At 34.3% G+C, this 24,367-nt stretch overlaps 1 protein-coding gene across 1 annotated transcript; it reads right to left on the bottom strand.

The window, feature by feature from the left end:
• Window positions 1-246: 246 nt before the first annotated feature.
• Window positions 247-6,652, bottom strand: LOC127832049 (uncharacterized). The gene is made up of 3 exons (XM_052357193.1): window positions 6,104-6,652; window positions 2,388-3,364; window positions 247-2,188 (listed from the first exon to the last, which is right to left on the bottom strand). The coding sequence occupies exons 1-3, from the start codon at window positions 6,433-6,435 to the stop codon at window positions 1,848-1,850; spliced, it is 1,650 nt and encodes a 549-aa protein (XP_052213153.1). The 5' UTR covers window positions 6,436-6,652; the 3' UTR covers window positions 247-1,847.
• Between the last annotated feature and the right edge of the window lie 17,715 nt (window positions 6,653-24,367).

Here is a 24,367-nt window from a genome sequence, read left to right as displayed (position 1 = left end):
ACAAATATCCAATATGTGTCAGTTTTTCGGACACATGTTTTTGTGTAGATCTAGGTTTAACAAAATGATGTCAAAGGTTAACATAAAATAAAAACAGAATAGCCTTATTTGTTGGAAATTGTCTATTTTTATTTTTTTTATTTTTAATAAAAGCAACCTTGTCCCCACAGCCAAATCCCAATTTCCAAAATAGCTCTTCATGTAAGCAACAAACACACAAATATTACAGAACAACAAACATGGTAATAGGTTTTGCAATGTTTTAATTATTAATTTAAATAATTCAGCAATCACAAGCAAGGACTGCATGAAAGCTGACTAAACACACAATCTCTGCAAAATACCTCCATCCAAACTCAAGTTATTGAGGCAATAACAGTTTGTTGTCAATTAACTTTGATCTTTATTGTTATACAACTGCATGTAAGCTACCAACATAAGCCATTTTCAAAAGTGTATATTTCATTCTTTTAATCTTAGGCCCTCAAACATACACACACAATTTAAGTGCAAAACATCCAAACTCAAGATATTCACCAGAAAGCAGTTTTCCATTTTTAGTAACCTTCACCTTGACCTGACTTGCCCCAAATGCTTAATCCCAAGTGAGGTCTGCATATAAGCTATTTATACACAAATATTCAGTGCAGTAAATGTTTATTTGAGCTACCCTTTTTAATAACTAGTGATGTAAAGGTTCAGTGGTTCCAATATAGGTTAATTCACAGGATATTGGGAACAAAGCAATTATTGATGAAATGTTACCAGAACAATCTTTTCCTTTCATTTACATGACCATCTTTCAACTTGGATATTCAAGTAATTCTGCTTAAGCCTTAAATAATGTTATTCTGTTTATTAAGTTATACTTGTACTAGTGTAAAATGAATAAATGCACTCCAAGCATAACAGGAGCAAAGATATACACTAAGTATGAGTATGATAACTTGAGAAAAATATCAATTTCACAAAATAAGTTTGACTCCTTTGACAGTGAGTGGGAACAATGCTATGTTCTCACAACTTAGAATTAAGATTTGATGATTGTTGTAGTTTAAAGCACTGTTTACAAATACTATTTAAAGTGTACCGCTATTATAATAAAATGTAAATGTAGGACGTATGTATTATATACTATAATAATAAGCAACTATTACATTCTTTGTTGATCTTTCAAACTGGAAGATGTTGTTTTTTCTCTCTTTATGTACTTTGTACATGTTTTTCTTTCTTTCCAAAACACAACTTCATATACTAGTAATTGTAAAGTTTTCAAGAGACTTCACAAACTTATATGTTTTGTCTGTTGTTGACTACTACTTTACATAACATAAGAAACGAGTTATGTTTTGTCTGTTGTTGACAACTACTTTACATAACATAAGATACGAGTTATGTTTTGTCTGTTGGTGACTACTACTTTACATAACATAAGATATGAGTTGGAATTGCATGTTCTTTTTTGTTGTGTCGTATTGCACATCATTATTGTTACAATTTATATTGTATATGTACTTGTTTGCAATTGGAAATAAAATGTGTTGGAAAAAAAGCCCCATCATACTCCAATCTGATAAAAAGGATTTTAAACTTGGTGGAAATCCTATAAACTGCTAATTGTGTCTTTCAAAGACAAATTGTTAATAACATGAACAACGTTGTATATCTGCCTGCCTGTCTGCCTGCCTGCCTGCCTGCCCGCCCGCCCGCCCGTCCGTTTGTCTGTCTGTCTGTCTGTCTATATATCCTTCCATTCATCCATCCATCCATCCGAAACCCTTCCATCCAAAACCCATCCATCCATCCATCCATCCATCTATCTATCTATATATATTCAACAGTTAGAGCTATCGGAGTTCCATAACAATTATTTTGTTTTTTTTGTATAGTCCCACAGCGATCTGGTCAATATTTGTGTTGACGCAGACACAAAATGGGTTCATCACTCCATCTATCTTTGCCAGCTTCTTTTTGCCTTCATGATCAACCTGTATGACATTATTCGAGCTGTATCCACAAACTAGCACGTGTCCTTCAGGTGTGACATGAACACCCCATGGACATTGTAGTTCAGGGTCAGTGAATTTTGATATCAGGGTGCCATCCATGGCCAGTGTGAGCAGCTTGCTCTGGTAATAGTTGGTGACATATATCCTGTCCCCAGCAAGACTCACTGCACACTTCACCACTGCAAAACAGTATAAATGTCAAATATAGGTACATCAGGATTAAATACGTTAACACTTGTGTTCATTACAAATAATCTAAACATAATTTTATAATAGTTCCTTACTGTTTAAAATAGATCTTCTTTGTTAAAACATTGGTTATGTAATCCAAGAACGTTCAATACATTTATTTATTACATAGATCCACAATATATTTACCTCTTAAGCCATCTCCTATATCCTCAAACAACTTATTAACAAGTGTCCCAGTCAGAGTGTAGTGGTACAGGGCAGTGCCTGAGGTGATGTACAAAGCTCCACAATGGTGGGCAATACCATCAGCAAGATGAGGTAACTTAAACTTACTCCCAGTAATCAGCTGCCCATTTCCCACAGAAATGAACCGGACATCTTTGTCAACAGTCACAGCCACCTCACTAGATGTAATCAGACAAATGTCCCGTAGAGAACCTGACACATGACAGTGGCTGACTATATTGTACTTCTGGTCAAACTGCTGAATTTTTTCATTATTTCTGTCAACAACAATGACATGGCCACTAGGCAAGATGCAAATGGCCATTATGTTGCAAGTCTTTGTGTCACTCGATATTTTCACATTATACTTTGACCTCCTCTTCACTGTCAACGCCTGGTTTGGATTCATTATTACAATCCTCCCTAAACCTGACCTTTTTGACAGGTACTGCTCAATGTCAATGTCTGCATGGAATGCGATTAAACTCTGATCCTTCACAGAGTTCTTTTTCAGATATGTCTCAGACTCTTGTATTTTGTCTAGACATTTCCTGCCGGCTATGAATTTAATATCTTTCTTGCTCTTTTCGAAAAGGCTCTGTACAGCTTCACCAAGTTGTTGCAGTTCATCCTTCAATCTTCTGCAGTTGTCAACATCTTTCTTAAGAGATTTTTGCAATGTGGTCCTAAATTCATCGAGCTCTTTCATGGTTGTATTTTCTAGCTCATCTAAAGAAGCATTTAAATTGTTACGCATGTCTTGGATTTCTTGTAGTTTTTCAATATATGATACCTCAACGTACTGAATGCTGGCCTCTAGTTCCTTCTTAAACATGTTAAGTTGATCAATAATAGTTTGAAGGTTGATTGACAACTGTCGGCTATTAAAAGACGGCTTTTTTAGGGACTCAGAAATTAGAGCCACGTTAGTGCACTGTCTGAAAAATCAACATGTAACATTATAAAATCATTTTGATCACATGAAAATTTTGACATTTAAAATCTCTACACCAAATACAACACATCAATATGGTAAAATGGATGATAAATAAAATAAGGGCATGTGTTAATTTAAAACATTTCAAAGACCTATAGAATACACAGATTGGAAACTTTTTCTCCGCTATAGCTATATTAAATCAAATATTGCGGCGGGCGTGACTCCGCAAGAGTCACGTGACATTGATTTTGGACAATCCGGGGACAGCTACTGTCGGCCATTTTGTCACGAATTAAGAATTATTTCTTCGTAACTAATCGTAAATATTTATCGTCGTAGGGTATTCCGGGCATGATCTGGTTAGTTTTTATTATTTTGATATTGTAATTCACAATCTGAATGTGTTAATTAATGTTTTTAACGCTCGATTGGTGGTTTGCATAGCAATATATGTCTGATTTAAGCTCTTTTACCCTATTGAACACGCCTTCCGTCAAAGGTGTTTTGGTTCGTTTTAAATAACTTTTTCATTTTCATCCCAGATTGATGAAGAAAGTTTTTTCGCTAGGTGAGATGTTAATCTAGGTATGAGTTAAAAAACTAGACGAAAATGAGGCATTTTAACGGATTTTGCCTTTGTACAATTGGTACAATCTTATACTTTTATTTTATTCAATCATTTCTCACACCTGTCGCCAAAGTGTTTTGTTTCTTTTTGAAAAACTTTTCTATTTATTATCCCAAATTGTTCAAGTAAGATTTTATGCTAGGTGAGATTTTAATCTGGGTATACATACAATCAAACAAAAAGATGAAAATATTTAATTTAAAGGATTTGGCCTTGTACAATGTTGGTACAATTTTAAGCTCTTTTACCCTGTTGTACATGATCGCCGTCAAACGTGTTTTGGTTCTTTTTGAGAAACTTAGTCATTTTTCATCCCAAATTGATGAAGTAAGATTTTTATTCTCGGTGATATGTTAATCTAGGTATGCATTTAAAAAAAACTGGATGAAAGTATGCATTTTAAGAGATTTTGGCCTTGTTCAATGTTGGTACAATTTTAATAATCTTTTATGGATGAATCAGTTTTAATGTACACACATGCCGTCAAACGTGTATTGTTTCATTTTGAAAAACTTTGTCATTTTTCATCTCAAATTGATGAAGTAAGATTTTAATGCTAGTTGGAATGTTAATCTAGGAATGAATTAAAAACATGGATGAAAATATTCATTTAAAAGGATTTTGGCCTTGTACAATGTCGGTACAATTTTAAGCTATTTTTTTCATTGTACGCACCTGCCGTCAAACGTGTTTTACTTTTATACAGCATTTCACCATGTTTATAACAAACTATTACATACAAGTATATTAGAATATAAAACATTTACGACAAAGACTTACCTTAATTGCACATCACAATGACAATTAAACAATGAATTCGCCAGGACGCGGCCACTGATCACACAATTAAAATCAATCAACAACGTAAACTGATAATTAAAGTTAGGATCCCTTCTTTTAATTAATTTCCAAGATTAAAAAAACAACAAAGAAAACATCTTTTACAGTTTGCTAATTGATCCGACAATTAACACGCGCGTGAAATGTTTTTTTTCTTTCGCCAAATCCTAGTCCATGAAACGTTGAGCTTTTATTTATTATAAAAAGAAGAAAAAACTGGGTATTAAAAACAAAACTTTAATAACCTATAACTCATGAATTAGATCTAAATAAAAATAAAAATTAGAGAATTAAAAAATTGAAAAATCTACAGAATCAAAATTGAAATAAGTAGGATTGAAACCGTTTTTGGGTCGAACGATCATAGCATTTATTAAACTGTAATCTTGTTTTTAATCAGAAACCTAGATCTATGTGTCCATATATATATTTATCCGTTTTTAAATTATATTATTTTATAAGGTTTTATATGTTAGAAATAAAAATGAATACAATAATATTTAATCAGCAAAACCGTTCAAATAAAATATTCAACCGCATTCTCGCCGCGATTTGGATATTCTGATAGCGCTATTTTTTTAACCATTGCGGCATTATAAAAACTTATTCTAGCTAAATAAAATTGAAATTTTATTAAAGCATTTTTACACATGTTTCTATGAAACTTTATTTTATAAAAATCGGATCATTATTGACCAAGTTATAGCCACCTGCCTATAGCGCGGCAACATTTTCGCATAACTTTGCCCGATAATTGCTACTGACATGTCGCTATCTTATCGGTTACTTGGCCACGTGACCCCGCCGATAAAGCGCGAAGTTTCCAATCTGTGTATTTTATAGGTCTTTCAACATTTTGATCATATGCTTTAACCTTGGCACAAAAAATAAATTAAATAATTTACATAATAGGGACCGTATACCTGTTATACAATAATCACCCGGATCCTAAAGTGAAAAACCTTATAAAAAGTTATATCAACAAGGCTTTGACAATAATTTCTATGGATATACTAGTCCTTTACCAGTGAAACCCCTTTCTCAATTAAAAATTGTCCTTTACAAGCAATGTATGCAATCAATGCACGTCTGGAAAAAATGTGCCCAATTATTTCTACAATCAATAATTAAACATTTGAATGCATGATACATCTACAGCGTGAAGAAAGATCATGATGAATATATTTGCTTGATGAATGAGACAGTAGCATTGGAACTTTCTATGACCTAAATTACTTTCAATTAAATTCTTGAGTGTTTGTTACCTACCTGTGATTCAGTAGAACACAATCAGAGCAGCACAGCTGACTGTGGTCCTGGCAAAACATTTTCACTTTCTTGTCAGGGTGGACATCACATTTCAAAAGCAAATCCTCCATTTTCTTTGTGAGAGGCCATTTATTTTGTTCTCCTCTTCCATGTTTGGAATGGTTTGTATATAATTGATCATGTTGATAAATGCAATTGTCGCAAAAAAATGTCATACATGTTTCACAGAAAATGTCAGCACATTTTTCAATATTTGTACTTTCGCAAGCACTGCAAACGTAGTCCTTTACAAAATCTGAACTTATATCAACACAATCTGTAGAAGTAAGCATTTTTAAAAGGTATTGTAAACTGTTTTACTATTTTTATTGTAAACTGTCCTCTGATAAACAAGCTATGTTTTCACTATTATGCTGACTCCGTTTAATAATTGGATGAATGTTATTGGCACCAGAATGTGAAGCATCAAGACACAAACAGTTTTTTTAATAAGTATATAAACCTAAACCTCAACCTCTTATAGCTAATAATGTTCTGGATGTATCCACTATCAACTCACTTAAAAGACTGGAGTACAAGGTCCATAGTCGAGTTACAAAAACGCTTCGCATACAGTTGTTTATTATGATATTGATAAGACAGAGAGATAAACCATTTTCTTAAAATAGGATGAAACTGTATACATGTAAAGAATTAACAAGTACGCTTCTGTCATTGGTAGTTACAATTCGTCTGTTTAACGTTTAACCTTAATTGATCTATCAATGTTCATAATAGTTGTCACTTGTTTTTTAGCCCCCCCCCCCCAACGGTAGGGTGGCATAGCAGTCGCACTGTCTGTCAGACCGTCCGGCATTCCGTTTTTGAAAGGATTTTTACGCAACGCTTTTAAGATATGGAGCTGATATTTGGTATGTGAGTCTACCTACAAGACCTACAGAATGATCAAATGTGAGTTTTGTTCCGGTCCAATGAATTTTTAGAAAAGTTAAGGGCCTTTGACTTAATTTAATTTTCTCTATAATAACTGTTTTCCCGAGTTTTTCGCGCAATACTATCGGATATTGAGCTAATGTTGCTATGTGAGTCCACCTACATGACTTACAGATGAAGTGCGTGTTTCGTCTGGTGCATTGATTTTTGTCAAAGTTATGGGCCTTGGCCTTAACAATTTTCCCAAAAATAGCTGATGTTGGGCTTCAAAGCGCAGTAGGGGCATAGCGGTTCACAAACAAAGGTCTTGTTTTCTTTATCTTTTTTGTCTTTGAACTGTTCTATTCTGAACTGCATTGACAATCTTTCAAACATTGTTTTTATCACAATCCTGAATTGTGCTCAATTTAAGATGAAATTGGACCCTCTAAAATTAAACCTGTCTAAACTTAGGATAAAATACTACTAGAAACTACCTGTTTAACGCTGCCTGCTCTCACAACTTCAACCAGGATTGTTAACTTTGTTTTAAACTTGGTAAAAAAATCCCTTCATCTAAACTAAAGTTAACAAGTGGAAACTATTTTTCCATTTTTAGTGACTTTGGTCCAAAATGCAATACCTAGTTAGATGAGCCTACTTACAAAAATCTGTGCACAAAAAGTGCAGCATAATTGACATCTCGCCAACTGTCAATCAGATTCTTATCTAAATATCGATCGACCAATCAGCGATCGATAAATCGTGCGCGCCGGTTGCTAACAACAAGTCCGCCATTTTCTAGACAAGTCAAATGCCTAGTTCTTAATTATTCAACGAGTTTCATTTTTTGTTCGAAAAATAGGAAATTAAATATAAAGAAACAGTGTAAAAAAGGTTTTTGTACATGTAGATAGATATAGAGAAACTGATTAGTATTTTATGCAGAAACAAAATCCACTTTAAATCGTGCAAGATGAAGTTTTGTTACATGTACTACAAATCTGTTAACCAATTGTAAAGATCTCTTCTGTTGCATTGATGAGAAATCCAATATATAATTTTCTTCATGTTGGCATGTGAGGTCTTCATGTGAGTACATAAAGAAATATCTATTTTGGATGTAACCTACATGCCACCATATATTTTAATGTTCTCTGTGCTACAAATATACAAATTTTCATTTGTATTTATAAGTTTGAAATGAATTGGTGCCCTGTTTAGTTACACCTCAGAAAGCAAAGATTAAAAGGATGTTTATTGGAGTCACTTGGTCGGTCACTTTGCACAGGATTGATTTGTGGTAATCTACTTTCACATCTCTCAAGCGATAAAGTTAAAAATTAAAACATGTAATTTTAACAATTTTGATCGTTTTGTTAGATCAATATTGTAGTTGTCTGCAGACTGGATGACAGAAAAATGTGACTCGTACAATGGTTAAATTACCCTTTTCAGACTAGTTGGTCATAGAAATTTTGCACCCCTTTATACTCCTTGAATATAGCATTAGTTATTAGACTCCATACAGTATTGCTGCAGCAAAATATAATTTTGGATTATTTCTCCCAGTTTTATTGAACCGGCCAATCGACCATTATATATGTAGCACACACAATGGGAGTTGTGTTCATTGTTGTTGTAAAAATACTTTCCTTGTCCGGTGCTTATGACTAATTTAACTATACAATGAAATATACTTTCCTTTTCAGGTGCTTATGAATAATTGGACTTTACAATGAATAAAGTCAATAAAAATGGCTTTGCACTTTTATTAAGTTGAATTAAATTCCTTCCTTTTTTAGTGATAACTTTCCTCTTGTTTTTTTTTGTTCAAATTTTTAAAGCATTATAATCAAGTGAAAAACTGTGTTGACAACTTACACCATTCTTATACTCTGTTGCAAAATTTGAAGTCACATCACAGTACATGTAGTATGACATTTTAATTGTTGGTGAAATTTGAATCAACAAATTGAATTATTACTGTTCAATATAAAAATGTTATCTTACCATGCATACAGTTCTAAATAAAGTAAGGGTTGAATTTGAAATTGATACAAATTCACATACTTTAGTCAACCTATCTGTTTGTATACATTTAAAATCAATCTGACTATGTAACCATTCGCTAATTTTACAACAAAAGTATAAACCAATTATCGGTATAGTAGTATCGGTATCGGTATTAGTATGTGATGTATTTTCCAGTAGCAACTGTTCAATTAATTTATGATCTGAGGAGGTTACATGTCAAATTCGACCCTATACCACATGCAATCAGAAGCAGAATGAAAACGGCTATGTGTAAACAGCATAAAACCAGAACAGCCTGCGAGTAACTGGCAGTCTGTTCAGGTTTTATGCTGTCTGCTGTGCATCAGTATCTGAGGGTTTGAAATGAAGCCTTAAACACTTGAATTTAGTAAGAAAGACATTATATTAAATGTAACTTTCTACGGGACTACAAACATGTTAAAATACGTATCTTAGTGGTGTATGGTTAAATGTTAAATTCGACCCTATACCACAGTGGTTATTAAAGACGCCACATTGAAGGTGAAATCAGTGAAAACTTTTAAACAACGATGTGTGTTTGCCCCCGGGCTATATCTGTCTTAATGGTACATGTACAGGTAGTTTTCCATCAACTTATACATGTTTGTGACATTTTTACTGCAAAAGAATCAATTCATAGTCAGTTTTTGGTGTCAGTTATTGAACATGAAGTTTTTATATGCGAACAATTATAAAAATAAATATACAAATATGAACTGCTCCTTTAAATACACAATATGTAGGTTATCATCTTGCCCTTAAATCCAAAAAATAAAGACTTCTGAAAAAATGAATGTAACATGTGTAAGGATTTCAGTTATGGATTTATCATCAATTAAAATAGATAATTATAAAGCTTTTCTAAAGCTTTTCATTGCAAATATGTGTATTTCTAACATAGTGGTACATGCAACTCCAGATAGATAATTTAGAGGAATTTAATTTCTACAATTTTCAACGCGGAAATGTGGATTTCACAAGTTCGAACGGAAGCCTCAATATGTAGAGTAACCAAAATTACCAAATCCCCCTAATAGAAAGTTAATTTATTTCAGAAACAGAAATGTCGTATAAGCAATATTAATAGTATATGTAAACTAATAGGGAATATTGGTATTTGCGTAACTTAACGAAATCAACGTTATAAAGCGCTTTTTATGTCAGAAATAAGCGCAAACTATCTTATGTTTCTTTTTAAATAAAAACGTATCGATGCCACCGTTTTGTTGGTCTGCACTTGTATACATAATACCATGGGGTATTTTGGTAACCGCTCGGTGTCAGAAAGCGTGTGAAACAAATTCCAGTTATAAAGCGCTATTCGTGTCAAATACATGTGGAGAAAATGTTTTGTTAGTATTTTCGCAAAAAACATGGGTAAATACCAGTGTACAGGTACTAATTTATTACTAAGACCACCATTACACGTAATAACCGGTTAGAATCCGGTTACGGCGCAAGCGTTTGGGAGCGTGTTTAAAGTACCGAAACATCCGTTATACACAGCTAATGTTCTTTATAAACTAACATTGTTTTGCATTTGCATAATAAATAATTGACACAAATCTCTTTTACCAGTGCTATACGGTATGAACAAAGTTCATACAAATCTGTTAAAATTTTGACTAATTCAACAAATATCTAATACTTTATGTAAATTTAATTGAAATTGATCAACATTAAAATAACAGACATAACAACAAAAATCACTGAAAAAGTAAAATTCTCAAAATCGTTCATCGTAAAATAATAGTGTGAAAAGTAAAACGCATTAACTTACACGTCTCGATGACCTTTCGGCTTGCAACATTGCGCTCATGAATATTCATAGAGCCATATTGTTTTTTTTAATAAATGTTATGTTTTCCTGGTGTAAAACCCCATCGAGAATGATGAAATTGAAATTAAATGTGAATTATATAACCTTGCACTACACTTTTGACATTTCGAACGCAGCATTTTTCAGACTTATATTATCTCAGTTATGAGTAAATATTTTGATTTAAAATTGTACATGTGATCATTTGACTACAGTAAATGCAAGCAAACGATAAAATAATTCATCCATGACGATCGGATGCTTCAGCAAGTGGAGATGGTAGCCTGCAACATGCCAATAACGTTGTTGCGCTCCTGAAATTTTATAAGAGATGTATTGATTTTTAAATTAATTTTGTTTTCCTAGTGTATCAGCGCACCTTAAATGAAGAAAGTGAAATAAAATTAGAATTATATCGCTTTTTACCATTTTCATATGCAAACAAATTGAAACGACACCTATCCCACATGCACAAACTCCTGATTGTCACGTGTGGTGTATTAAGATAATGTCTCTACGCCACGCCTAGCGTAGCAACGCTCCGCCCCCAAGTTCTATATAACTGCATGTTGACCTCTGATCTTGGTTAGTTATATACAGTTGTTAGGCATTGTTCGCTTCTATCCTTGAATGAAGTAGCCACTGAAAGTATATGCGTTACACTTCGTTTGTTTACTCAAACACAACACACTTGCGACAAGGATACAAATTTGTGGATTATATTTCGATAATTTTATCCGTTTAATAAGATTGTGCGTGAAATTTTGGATATAAACACAAAATGGCAAGGGGCCTGATTGGGACCATTAACGCATATGACAGCAATGTCAAAACATGGACTTCCTGCCGAGACGACTTGAACAGTTCTTTATGGTCAATGACATCGATAATGAACGAAAAGTGGCAGGACTCCTCGGTGACAAGACGTACGGTTTGTTAAGGAACCTTACCGTACCAGCGAAGTCCGTCCGAGAAATCGTATGAGGAACTTTGTAAGCTTTTATACTCATTTGTGCCCGAAACCGTTAATAATCGCGGAACGATTCCGATTTCAGACGAGGAAGTTGGCAGAATTCTGTGAGTTCGGATCGAACTTGAACGATTCTTTAAGGGACAGGTTCGTTTGTGGACTTAAAGATGCAGGGAAACAGCGAAGGTTACTGTATATCGCTGATTTTGACACTGCAAAATGCCATAGAAATAGCGCTTGCCATGGAAGCTGCGCATAAGGATGCTGCCAAGTTACAGTTATCGGCAGCCGCCGATAAGCCCGTTCACCGAGTTGGACATTCAACAAAACCCAAGGAATGGAAGCAATACAAACATGCCAAAGAGAGCAGCAAGTGCATCTATTTTTGGAAAACTAACCACCCCTCCGAGAAATGCAGACTGAAGGATGCAGTATGTCACTATTGTAAGGCAAAGGTACATATAAAGGCTATATGTAAGAAGCTTAAGTCGGTGCAGTATATGGAGGAAAACGTTTTAGTGATCAACACAGTGCAAAAAGGAGACAACGGGAAATTCATCGTTAAGCCGAAGATTTACGATCTCGAGGTACCCATGGAGCTTGATACAGGATCAGCAGTTACCCTCATATCAAACAAGGATTTCCGAAAACGATTCGGAAATATGAATCTCGATCCTGCTTATTCCATACTGAAGACACATATAGACTATGTCATAGAGCAACACGGGACAGATATGTTGAAAGTCTGTTATAATGGACAATCGCAGACAATGCGACTTTGCGTCGTTAAAGCTGATGGGCCTGGCTGAGTCACATCAAACTGAACTGGGGCACACTTTTTAAAGTGAACTCTGTTACAACGGAAGGACTGGAGGAACTTCTAAATGCTATACTTGACAAACATAGAGACGTGCTTAGTGACGGTATAGGACATGTGAAGGGAATTGAGGCAAGGCTCACCCTAAATAGAAATGCTCAGCCAAATTTCATAAAGGCTAGGCCGGTACCGTACTCTATTAAGCCAAAAATAGAGAAAGAACTGGACAGTCTCGAGAGTCAAGGAATCATCTCGAAAGTGGACACCAGTGAATGGGCGACACCGATCGTTTCTGTCGTAAAAGGAAACGGCGATGTCAGAATATGCGGTGATTTCAAGGTTACCGTGAATAAATCAATCAAGGTTGATAAATAAATATCCTCTCCCAAGAAGCGAGGACATTTTCGCCAATCTGTCAAATGGGCGAAAATACAGCAAGCTTGATGTACGACAAGAGTACCTACAACTAGATTGCGAGGACGAAACCAAGGAGTTGCTAACGACCAACACCCACCGAGGATTGTACCGTTATAACCGAATGCTATATGGGGTTTCTTCTGATCCAGCTATATGGCAACGCACAATGGACCGAATACTTCAAGGAATCACTGGAGTGCAGTGCATGCTAGATGATATGGTGATTACTGGTGAAAGTGATAATGTGCATTTAGATAACTTACAAAAAGTGCTGTGTAGGTTACAGCAAGGATTACATTCTGTGGTCATGAAATTTATTGACGAGCAAGGTTTAAAGAAGTGTAAGGATAATTTAGAGGCTGTATTGAATACACCACCTCCATGTGATGTTACATCACTTAGGGCATATCTCGGGGTACTCAATTATTACCATCGTTTTCTGCCAGATCTCGCGACCGTAACAAAACCCATAAACGCGTTGCTTGAGAAAAATCGAAAATTCATCTGGTCAAAAGAATGCCAGAGCGCGTTTGAATCGAAATCAAAAACACTACTTATTTCGGAACCTGTTCTTACACACTACAACCCGGAACTTCCGGTAAGGCTCGCGTTGGATGCCTCACCGTTTGGTATTTCCGGTATAATGTCACACGTTATGCCAGATGGCTCAGAAAAGCCGATCGCGTTTGCATCAAGGTTACTTACTAAAACTGAAAGGAAATGGCAAAACCGTCCACAAATGGTCTAGTGGAAAGGTTCAACGGCCTTTCAAATCTGCAATGCGCGCTTTAATGCTTGACATCACAGATTTCAATTTGAAGATTAACTCTGTCTTGTTGGCATATTGTAATATGTCACATTGTACGACGGGGAAAACTCCTGCAAAACTGTTTTTCGGTCGGAATTTGCACAGTGAACTAGATTTGATCATACCCGACACACAGACACGAGTCACTAATGGTAAAATAAAATTGGCAATGGCTGACAATAGAAAAGTTCGCGAATTCGAATTAGGCCAACGTGTCTTAGCGCGAGATTTCAGACCAACTTCAAAGGAAAAATGAGATGGTCCACTTTTATACTAAGTAAATATCGGGAATAATATGACATGCTTACGCTAATTTAAAGAGGTCATGAACTAAAATGTGCTAGATGTTATTGATTATCCATTCTAATGGTTAGAATTGTGTACATTGATATTTACATGTAAACGCATTTGTTTGTATGTTCATTTTTATTTACATGTATGATCAATGAAATAAAAAGGGGAGAATTGTGGTGTATTTAGATAATGTCTCTACGCCACGCCTAGCGTAGCAACGCTCCGCCCCCAAGTTCTATATAACTGCATGTTTACCTCAGATCTTGGTTAGTTAGTTGTTAGGCATTGATCGCTTCTATCGTTGAATAAAGTAGCCACTGAAAGTATATGCGTTATACTTCGTTTGTTTACCCAAACATAACATCACGGATGAATGATGTTATCGTTATCTTGTACATCATATAGTCAAATGATCACATGTGCAATTATAAATCAAAATCTTAAATCATTACTGAGATATTCAAGTTTGAAAAGTGTTGCATTCGAAAAGTCTCCAAATGTAATAGTTACATATTATCTGTAGTAGTTAAATTGTACGCCATTACAAATTCTTTATATAAGAATGACTTTTCAACCTTGATATGAACCACTTTATGCCTAACATGCACGGTCATCCCGTGTCCATTTTCTAGACGTGTTTTTGAAACACTTTTAAAATATTGACCTGATATTTGGTGTGTGAGTCTACTTACATGACTTACAGATGGAGCGTTAGTTTGTTTTGACCATTTATTTTTTGGGAAGTTATGGGCTTTGGACTTAATGTTTTTCTCTATGATAACTGTTTTACGGAGGTTTTTACACAACGATCTCAGATATTGAGATGATTTTTGGTATGTGAGTCTACCTACATGACTTACAAATGAAGTGTGAGTTTCGTTCCGGTCAGTTGATTTTTTGCGAAGTTATGGGCCTTGGACTTAGAAATATTCTGTTTTGCAGAGTTTGTTATGCAAGGCTTACATATATTGAGCTGATCTTTGGTATATGAGTTTACCTACATGACTTAGAGATGTTAAAGGTGAAGTGTGAATTCGTTCTGGTCCAGTGACTTTTTGTGAAGTTATGGACCTTGGACTCAAATGTTTTTCTCAATAATAACCGTTTGTATGCCCCCGAAGGACAGCATATATCGATCGGACCGTCCGTCCGTCTGTCTGTCTTTTTGTCACACTTTGCATTTAGGTTTCGCATTTAGGTTTCGAAAAATGCTCATAACTTCTATGTCGCTTCAGATAGCAATTTGATGTTTGGCATGCATGTGTATCTCATAGAGCTGCACATTTTGAGTGATGAAAGGTCAAGGTTATACTTCAAGGTCAAAGGTAAAATATATGGCTTCAAAGCGGCGCAGAAGGGGGCATTGTGTTTCTGACAAACACATCTCTTGTTGCGAGGTTTTTTTTACGCAATGATCTTAGATATTGATCTAATGTTCGGTATGTGAGTCTACCCATATGTATTTCAGGTGCAATGTGAGTTTCAGTCTGGTCCATTGGTTTTTGAAAAGTTATGGGCCTTGGGCTTAGAAATTTTCTCTGTATTAACCTTTTTCCTGAGTTTTTTCATGAAACGCTTTCAGATATTTACCTGATTTTTAGTATGTGAGCGAGGTCTGAATATAAGCTATTTGTACACAAACATTCAGTACAATACCTTTATCCAAACTGGGGTTATTGAGGATATATCATTTTCAAATTTTTATTTTCACTGACAATAAGCATTTTCTTATACGACCCTTATACAATCCCAATCTAGGTCTCCATGCCAGCTTGTTGTATCCTCAAGTTTCATCAAGATCGCTCAATAGAAACTAAAGTTATTGACCGGTAAACATCTGATTGACATTTTTCTATTTTTAGTAACAGCATTCTAGACCTTAACCCGACTGGGCTCAAAAGCAATTCCAAGTTAGATCTTCATGTAAGCTACCTTCACACACAATTTCAGTTAAATGTCTGCATCAAAACTGAAGTTATGGAGCGCAAACCGTTAAGTTAATGACCAAGATTGGACAAACCCCATATACAATCCAAGGTTGATCTTTATGCAAGCTTGCTTTATTTAAAGTTTTATCAAGATAAGTTAAGATTAGAATTAGAATGTAACCTTAAGTGATTGACCGGAAAGCACCTGTTTTATGCGCTTGCCTACTTGCCGTCATACTCAAATCTGATAGCAAGGATTTTACACTTGGTGGAAATCTCCTTTGTACAAACAGTTATTACTAATATGTCATTCAAAGACACATTGTTAATAACAAAAACAATATTGTACATATTTATGTATATATTGTTGAGGCATAGCTCTATACATTGGTAGAGAGTTAAAGTTAGGCATACCGTTTGTAAACAAACAACGATGAATCACAATGATTAATCTTTATTTAAAACTGTTAGAATGCAAATGTTGTAGGTCAAGTAAGGTGATGTTAAACATTATAAACAATCGAGGTTAACCGTCTTGCAGATAGTTGTCTTATATTCTCAATAATTCCGTTTATGTTTTAAAGAGTAACAGTAGACTAAAAGCAGTCAAAGTTAGTTCAATTCTACGCAAATAGTGTAGTAAAAAATAATCAAGCTTAAATTATGCGTCACAACAATGACATAGACATATTCCAAAAACAGTCACACCATTCAATATACATCTTAATCTACTCTGAAGAGATTAGTACTAAAAACGACAATGAATACTAAATATTCCGTGGAATAGTGTTTTCTAATGGATTGACATTTATTCTAAATGTGTTTTAATTACTTATTAGAAAACTTAATACCAAAAACGATTAAACATTTACATTATCTGGGAGCATGATGGTGTAATGCTCTCTGTCCATTGAGACCGAGAATGAAAGGAATGTTCGAAATGTGGCTTAAATCTGTCCGAAAATTGGCCGCAGTTATAGGCCTTGGACTTAGACATTTTCTTTATAATAACTGTTTTCGGGAGTTTTTTAAGCAACACTTTTAAGATATTGATCTGATTTTTGGTATGTGAGTCCACCTACATGACTTACACATGAAGTGTGAGTTTAGTTCTGGGCGTTTGATTGTTTTGCCATGTTATGGGCATTGGACTTAACAGTTTTCTCTTTAATACCTGCAGTGCAGCGTCAATCAGCAGAAGGGGAAATTGTGTTTCACAAACAAAAGTCTTGTTGTCTTTATCTTCTGAGAACAATAAGGAAAATGATTGTTCTTAATTGAATGCCACAGGTATGTGCCGAGGTTTGAAGACTTGCATTACGACCCCAAAGACATGTGTGCAATATCAAATATCTTAAATAGCTACATAGATGTGTACACGTTGCACGCAAATCTTATCAAGAATGTCATCTTGCATGCAATCCTTAACTGTACAAAATTGGGCATAATTCTGAGGCTGGTCACAGTAACAGGTTTTGATCAGTGACTGCATCAAAGCTACCCACGCACAACCTCTGCATAATACCTTTGTCTTAACTCAAGTTATTGAGGCAATGAAAGTTTGTCGTCAAGGAAATGTGACCTTGACCTTTATACAACTGCATGTAAGCTACCAACATAAGCCACTCTCAAAAGTGTGCAATTCTTTTAATCTCAGGCCCTAAAACATACACACAACATTTCAGTGCAATACATCCAAACTCAAGATATTCACAAGAAAGCAGTTTTCTATTTTTAGTAACAGTTACCTTCGCCTTGACCTGACTAGCACCAAATGCAATTCCGAGTGAGGTTTGCATATAAGCTATTTATACACAAATATTCAGTACACTATGAGGATATGCCATTTACCTGTTTTTATTTACAGTGACAATGATCATTTTTTATACGACCCTTATATAGTCCCAAGCTATTTCTTTGCTGTATCTACAAGTTTCTTCAAAAGTGCTCAAAACAAACTAATATTATTGACAGGATAACACCTGATTGACGTTCTTTTAGTGTATGTAATATTATTATTGACTTCACTCAACTGGCCTCAAACGAAATCTCCAACTAGGTCTTCATGTAGGCTTCCTACACTTAAAATCTCAGGTAACTGTCTCCATAACAAATTAAGTTATGGAGTGCAAACTGTTTTTCTTAGTTAAGTAAGTGACCTAGACAGGACATAACCCGTATGCAATTCAAGCTAGGTCTAAATGCAAACTTGCCTGATTTTAAGTTTCATCAAGATTGGTAAAAACATTGTTGTTGTTATTGACTGTAAAGCTGCTATGTTTATTCCGCTCGCCCGATTTCCACAGCATCATACTCCATCATTCTCCAATCTGGTTACAAGGATTTTTAACTTTGTGCTGTTTGTACAAACAGCTATTGCTACTTCTTTGACTTTCTGTCAAATTTTATTAATTATGTTAACAACATTATATATATATATATATATATATATATATATATATATATATATATATATATATATATATATATATATATATATATATATATTATGTTGTTAACATAACTAACAAAATAATATATATATATACATATATATATGTGTGTGTGTGTGTGTGTGTGCGCAGCATAATATAATATAGTAATTGCAATGGATGTATGTTCTAATTTTGCCAAGAATGCAATTATTATTAATCATTGCATATAGTGTCACGAAAATGAGTCATTATAACTATTTATGTCTTATTAAGTATTAATGGACTATTTTGCGATGACAGCACATTTTTTTGAAAGTAATAAGTTATCTTCGACGGTTAAAAAGAACGCATTTTGTGAACGAACGATCACACCACGGTTAATAGGGCATAATATACTTTTCCGAAGACGACATTTGTCGCCTTATGAGGGATTTTGTTTACAAAGGACTTACTGGAGACGGAAAGCGCATAATAGAAAATGACTTGTTTTGTTTTAATCCCAGATGCATTATCAACATATCTTTATTGATCTTCATTAAAAGAATCATTAGAGACAATAAATAAGAAAATGCATGTTATGTGTAACACGTGCGCATTTTGTATTGCATGTGTCAGTAACACTATGCACACCACGTTATTCTACATAACCTTTGTCTATCGGATGGGTATTGGTAAGTGGATGCTTAATTTAATCAGAATGTGCTCCTTTTTATGAGTAGGAAAAGCTGGAGTGCGTTTGCGGCATACCCACGAGGTTAAAAGTAAAAGATGCATCAGTCGGATTTAAGCGAGATGTTCATGTCTTTGTAGAAAAACAGATAGCGGATTAATGATTCCATGTCTTGAGCGAGCGGCACAGTAATCCGTCACCGTTAGTTACCGGTTGTGAATGAAGCACTCACTTGAATGAAAATACATCGCTTGTTCAATTAAAGTCAACGCTATGAGTCATCTTACCTACACAGACATTCAAATCTCGCTTAAATCCGACTGATGCATAATTTTATTTTACCACCTTGAGTTTGCTTCTTTTCTTCAACATAATTAAGAAAACGTCTTCATTTGAGAAAAAAGTGTTTACTTGTGTCGAACATTAATCAATAAAAATTGCTGGTAGGGTAATGAAACAAACACATTAACCAGAATGCGAACTTATACATCCTCTTAGTTTAAATCATTTTCAGTCGAAATAACCGAAGGTATGTCTCTTTCTGGCAAAATATTTTACCTTCGCGCGTAACTCTTTAAAGTTAGGAGTTGTATTTCGCTCGATTTAAAAAAAATATTCAATTATTTTGTGAATACAGGAGTGTGTAAACAAAAAAGGACGCAATAGTGATCGTATGACACTATGATTGCATGCACCACGACTGATGCGTAAATCTATACAATGGACTGGCGCCCAGTGTGTGGCGCCGATTGGAAAACGTACTACAATGTGGGCGTTCTCAATTGCGCGTAAGTATAATCATCCTAGAATAATATTTCCGGAATTGTCAATGATAAACTACATACTTATTGTAAATTACTGTGGCATGATTATTCGAATCACTTTTAGAACACGAGAGTTTTTCGCTGAACTGTTGTTATCAACTCTACCAACAGGCCGAACACCAAGTAGGCCCTTGATTGTTTTCCTTGTAAAGTGGTCTGTATACACCAAATGCTTTGTCCTGCAGCATTGTTCTGACATGAGTTGATGAACGTATGTTGGATATTTAACTTACTGATAATTTTATTTTGCAACTTAATATTTACTGCACTTCAAAATAATGCATGAACATTGTTTTGTTACATGTAAGCCGAAATTATTCCTTATCTTTAAACCAAATGGAAATTTCAAATTTATTTAATGTCTGCAATATTGAGTGGGTAATTTGTATTCGAGAAATTTGCACACTGCTGATAATTGTAAAATTTCTATGTTATTTACTTACATGTATACACTTGTTATAAATAGAATGAACTTTTTACAGACACACTTTTTAACGAGTTGGTAAAAACTGTGTTGGCGTTATGTGGATTCTGTAAAAAAAACAGCTTTGATTTAAAATATGCGACATAAAATTGTTACAAATACTGTTGTAACAAATTTCCGCTTCAAATACTGTTCAGATCATGCCGACCGAAACTGGCTTTGTCTGAGCGATCTGGACAAGGGCTTGAATTGTATCGATTAAAAATCATTTGTAGAGTATTTCCACACTTACCTTTAGACAAAGACAATGTCATACACGTATTATTGCTTGACCATATGTATGGTTTCCAGGTCGGTAGCGAAGAAGCATGATGTGAAATATCGTGCAACCGTTACTATTATTTAGATTTAATGGCTTCGCTGAGGAAGCGTAACTAGGTCTTGCTGTTCGAATTCGTAGAATGTAAATAACAATAATGTTCGTTAGAGCAGTGCACAAATTATGGACATGTATTTTATCTAGTTTTCTAGAATAAGATCAGTATTTTGTGGAAATCCTAAGTATTTTATTTGAAATTTATTTCTACGATCATGTTTTGATAAACATTGTGCCAGTTACGCGGTCTTAGTAGTTTTACTCGAGGGGTCAATATAAAAAACGGGGTCTGTATACAACCCCACGTTTTAGACACCTTAAATTACTATGTAGGGGACGTAAGGGAGGTAATGCAATCAAATTGCACAATAAGGTCTTATATCGAAAATCACAATCAGGTCTTAAATTGTAATTTTATATATCCCGCAATTTATTTCGCTATATATTTACTTGTATAAGACGTAAAATAAATGAAGTTACTATATACCTTTTTTCGTGTTTATATTGGATAAAAAATGGTATGGAAATACAGGTTTTCTTATGTGGGAACCCCATAACCTATTTCTAAATCAGAGACCCCGTAACTTGCCTTATGTGTGAATATATATATATAAATATATATATATATATATATATATATATATATATATATATATATATATATATATATATATATATATATTACCCCGTAGAGATCAGTACAGCATCCGTCGTTTTACCCGACAGTATCATATGGTAGAAATATGTATTAAAAAAGAGTATAACTAGTTCGACATTTTATATAAAGCTCGATGTTCATAGAATAAGTATCGTTAAAGAGAAAACAGGACAATAAGTGTGCACGTTTATTGGATGATGTAAAGTAGAAGTAAAAAAATCTGAGCTGTACGTTTTTCAATCAAATCTTCTGATGAATAAATTACAAATCATTTGCCAAAAATAGTAAGAGCTACATGAAATTAAACGTTATTTTTGTTAATATACTTAATATAAATGGCATTTAGTTTGTTTCAAGTAACTCGTCCAATTTAAAATGTGTGCCGATATTCATTTACTGTTTCGTTTTACATAATAATGATAATAGTAATAATAATAATAACAATAATAATTATCATAATTAATAATAATAATTATACGTATAATCATGATTAAAATAATGATATTATTACTATAATAATATCAATGTTCGATGTTGTTGTTGTTATTGTTTATGTAAAAGTACCAGGTGTAATCCGTGCACTTAGTGTAAATCATAAATAGAATCATTTCAAATGCAGTGGATTATATGCGAATGTTTTAATTTTCAGATAACAGAAGCTGATAACGCTTATTACATTCGGAAAGGGGGTTTACTTGTTTGGGAATTGTGCCTCAAAGGCTAAGATCACCGAAATATTTATATTTCCAGATGCAAAGGCATGTTCTTTGCGTTGTTATTGTCAACCGTTGAGATATGATACGAAGTCAACGTCCCTTGATGTTATAAACGACAGTAAGCGATTGAGATAGGGTGGGCTCTTGCTTGTCTAGCCTTTATGGCCGATCATTGATGAAGAGATCATTTCTGACCAATTTAACACACTAGCCGGGATGTTTGGCATTTCACATGACACCGTAGAGAGGTTTCCTTGACTAAATGACTTGATCAGGACGCTGAACTTGGACCCCGATGTTCATTTATTTTAAAACCGTTGCTTAGCGGGATCAAACGACGCCATTCGCACTTTCTCTCGCGGTAGACTTATGTAAATGTGAATAGGATATACCGAGAGTGTACAAAAAGTTTGTTATTAATTGTGTTCCGATGTCTTTCTTTCGTATGCACTACGTTTTCATTTCTGCTTGTTAAGCAATGATACTATATTGAACTTATCAAACCAGAATTTAACTGTAAAGCTTCATGTGAAGATTGCGGTGATGCATCATCAATTATGAAACGCGAATTTAATAGGATAAAGACGTTATAAACGCATATAATTACTTCTTCAAATCATTTCAACCCGTAAAGGAACATTGCGGACATTTTATTGGCGCACATGAAATCGGGTTCATTGCGTTAATAATGCAAAAAAGAGCGAATCAACACTCTATATGAGTTCACTCTCGAAGCAGATTATTGGGTCCATTTCATCTACAAACACAATTAAACCCGTTTCTAAGATTGTATTGACACAGACGAATAAAAGTTCATTAGTTATTAGATGCAATTAGGAGCGTATATGCACTTTCAAGATGTTGACTCGATGCAGGTTGATTACGCCACTGTGAAGATTGTCAAGAGTCAGCTGAGAAAGGGATTAATTCCTACACTAATCAAAGTATTGACAGTACTGGTGTGACGATGCTTTTGAAGAGGATTGATATAAAAGCATCTATTTAATTGTATCTACATCACCACAATTGTATATGAAGGTACGAACTTTTTGGGTAGGAAAAAAATGGTTACGAACATTTTGGGTACACAAATTATGCAAAAAAAATGGGTTGAAAAAAGATTTGGTTACGAAAAAAAATGGGTAGGAAAAACAATTGGGTACGACAAAAATTGGGTACGAGCAAAAATTAGGTACGAAAAAAATTGGGTACGAAAAATGTAGGGTACGAAAAAAAAAAATGGGGGTACAGGGAAGTAGTATCCGTGGGGAACTTGATCCATTCAGCGAAACTGGGAGGCGGGTTACATTCTCCATCAAATATAACAAGAAATATATTTAAGATATTCGACGTGTATTTTCTGTACCACTTATCTTTAAAAAAAAAACGTTATGTTACAGTAAAATGTTTGTGGGTTATAACATAACGTTTCAGCATATAAATTCAAAACTTGATATGCTTTTTAATTTCACCATGCTCTTTAAGTTCACATGTTTATCATACCAAACTTTATAATTCGTTGTTTCCTTTCCTAAGTTAATGATGCTGTACGGACGTTATTTTACATGCCCATGTGCATGAACATATAATTTGTATCTTTTGATTATTTTTTTTCTTTAATTCAATAAGCTTAGGCATGTTTGTTCGTTAAGTACAGCAATAATTTCATGATGATTCCGGAAAGTAGGTATGAGCACATAGTCGTAAGAGCACTTGAATACGTGAGTTCGCCTATGAACACATGGTAAGGTTAACTAAATCGCCGCGATTTGACCTAATATGTGTTTAAAACAACAAACAATATCCAACAAACGAATGAATAATCAAATATAGTATGTGTACTGATGTGGCTCTGTAATTTCTGTTTGAAAAATTTATTAAATATGCAAAATGAGAAAGCACGCATAAGAGCGAGTTTCTCAGATAGTCACATGGCTATTATGCTGTTTATATACCATAGTCGCTACAACGTTTACAATTGGCAGGTTCGATATAATTCGTTTTCTTTACACTCATGATCGCGTTGAAAGTTAATTATACACGTTTTATTTCGCAATTTATTTACTGAATCACGACAAATGTCAAATACAATACAGAAAATGCATAGTTCTTTCATTGATCTACAAACATATAATGAA

Source organism: Dreissena polymorpha, chromosome 5, assembly GCF_020536995.1.
Source record: "Dreissena polymorpha isolate Duluth1 chromosome 5, UMN_Dpol_1.0, whole genome shotgun sequence".
Lineage (NCBI taxonomy): Eukaryota > Metazoa > Mollusca > Bivalvia > Myida > Dreissenidae > Dreissena > Dreissena polymorpha.
The sequence above is the reverse complement of the archived record's forward strand: the minus strand, read 5'-3'. Positions and strand labels throughout refer to the sequence as shown.

Bases quoted from the DNA above. Each gene is read 5' to 3' on its own strand.
- LOC127832049 (XM_052357193.1), bottom strand. From the start codon at position 6,435: ATGCTTACTTCTACAGATTGTGTTGATATAAGTTCAGATTTTGTAAAG. The intron at 3,365-6,103 runs GTAGGTAACAAA...TTGATTTTTCAG, and splicing joins TGTGTTCTACTGAATCACAG to ACAGTGCACTAACGTGGCTC. The intron at 2,189-2,387 runs GTAAATATATTG...ACTGTTTTGCAG, and splicing joins TATAGGAGATGGCTTAAGAG to TGGTGAAGTGTGCAGTGAGT.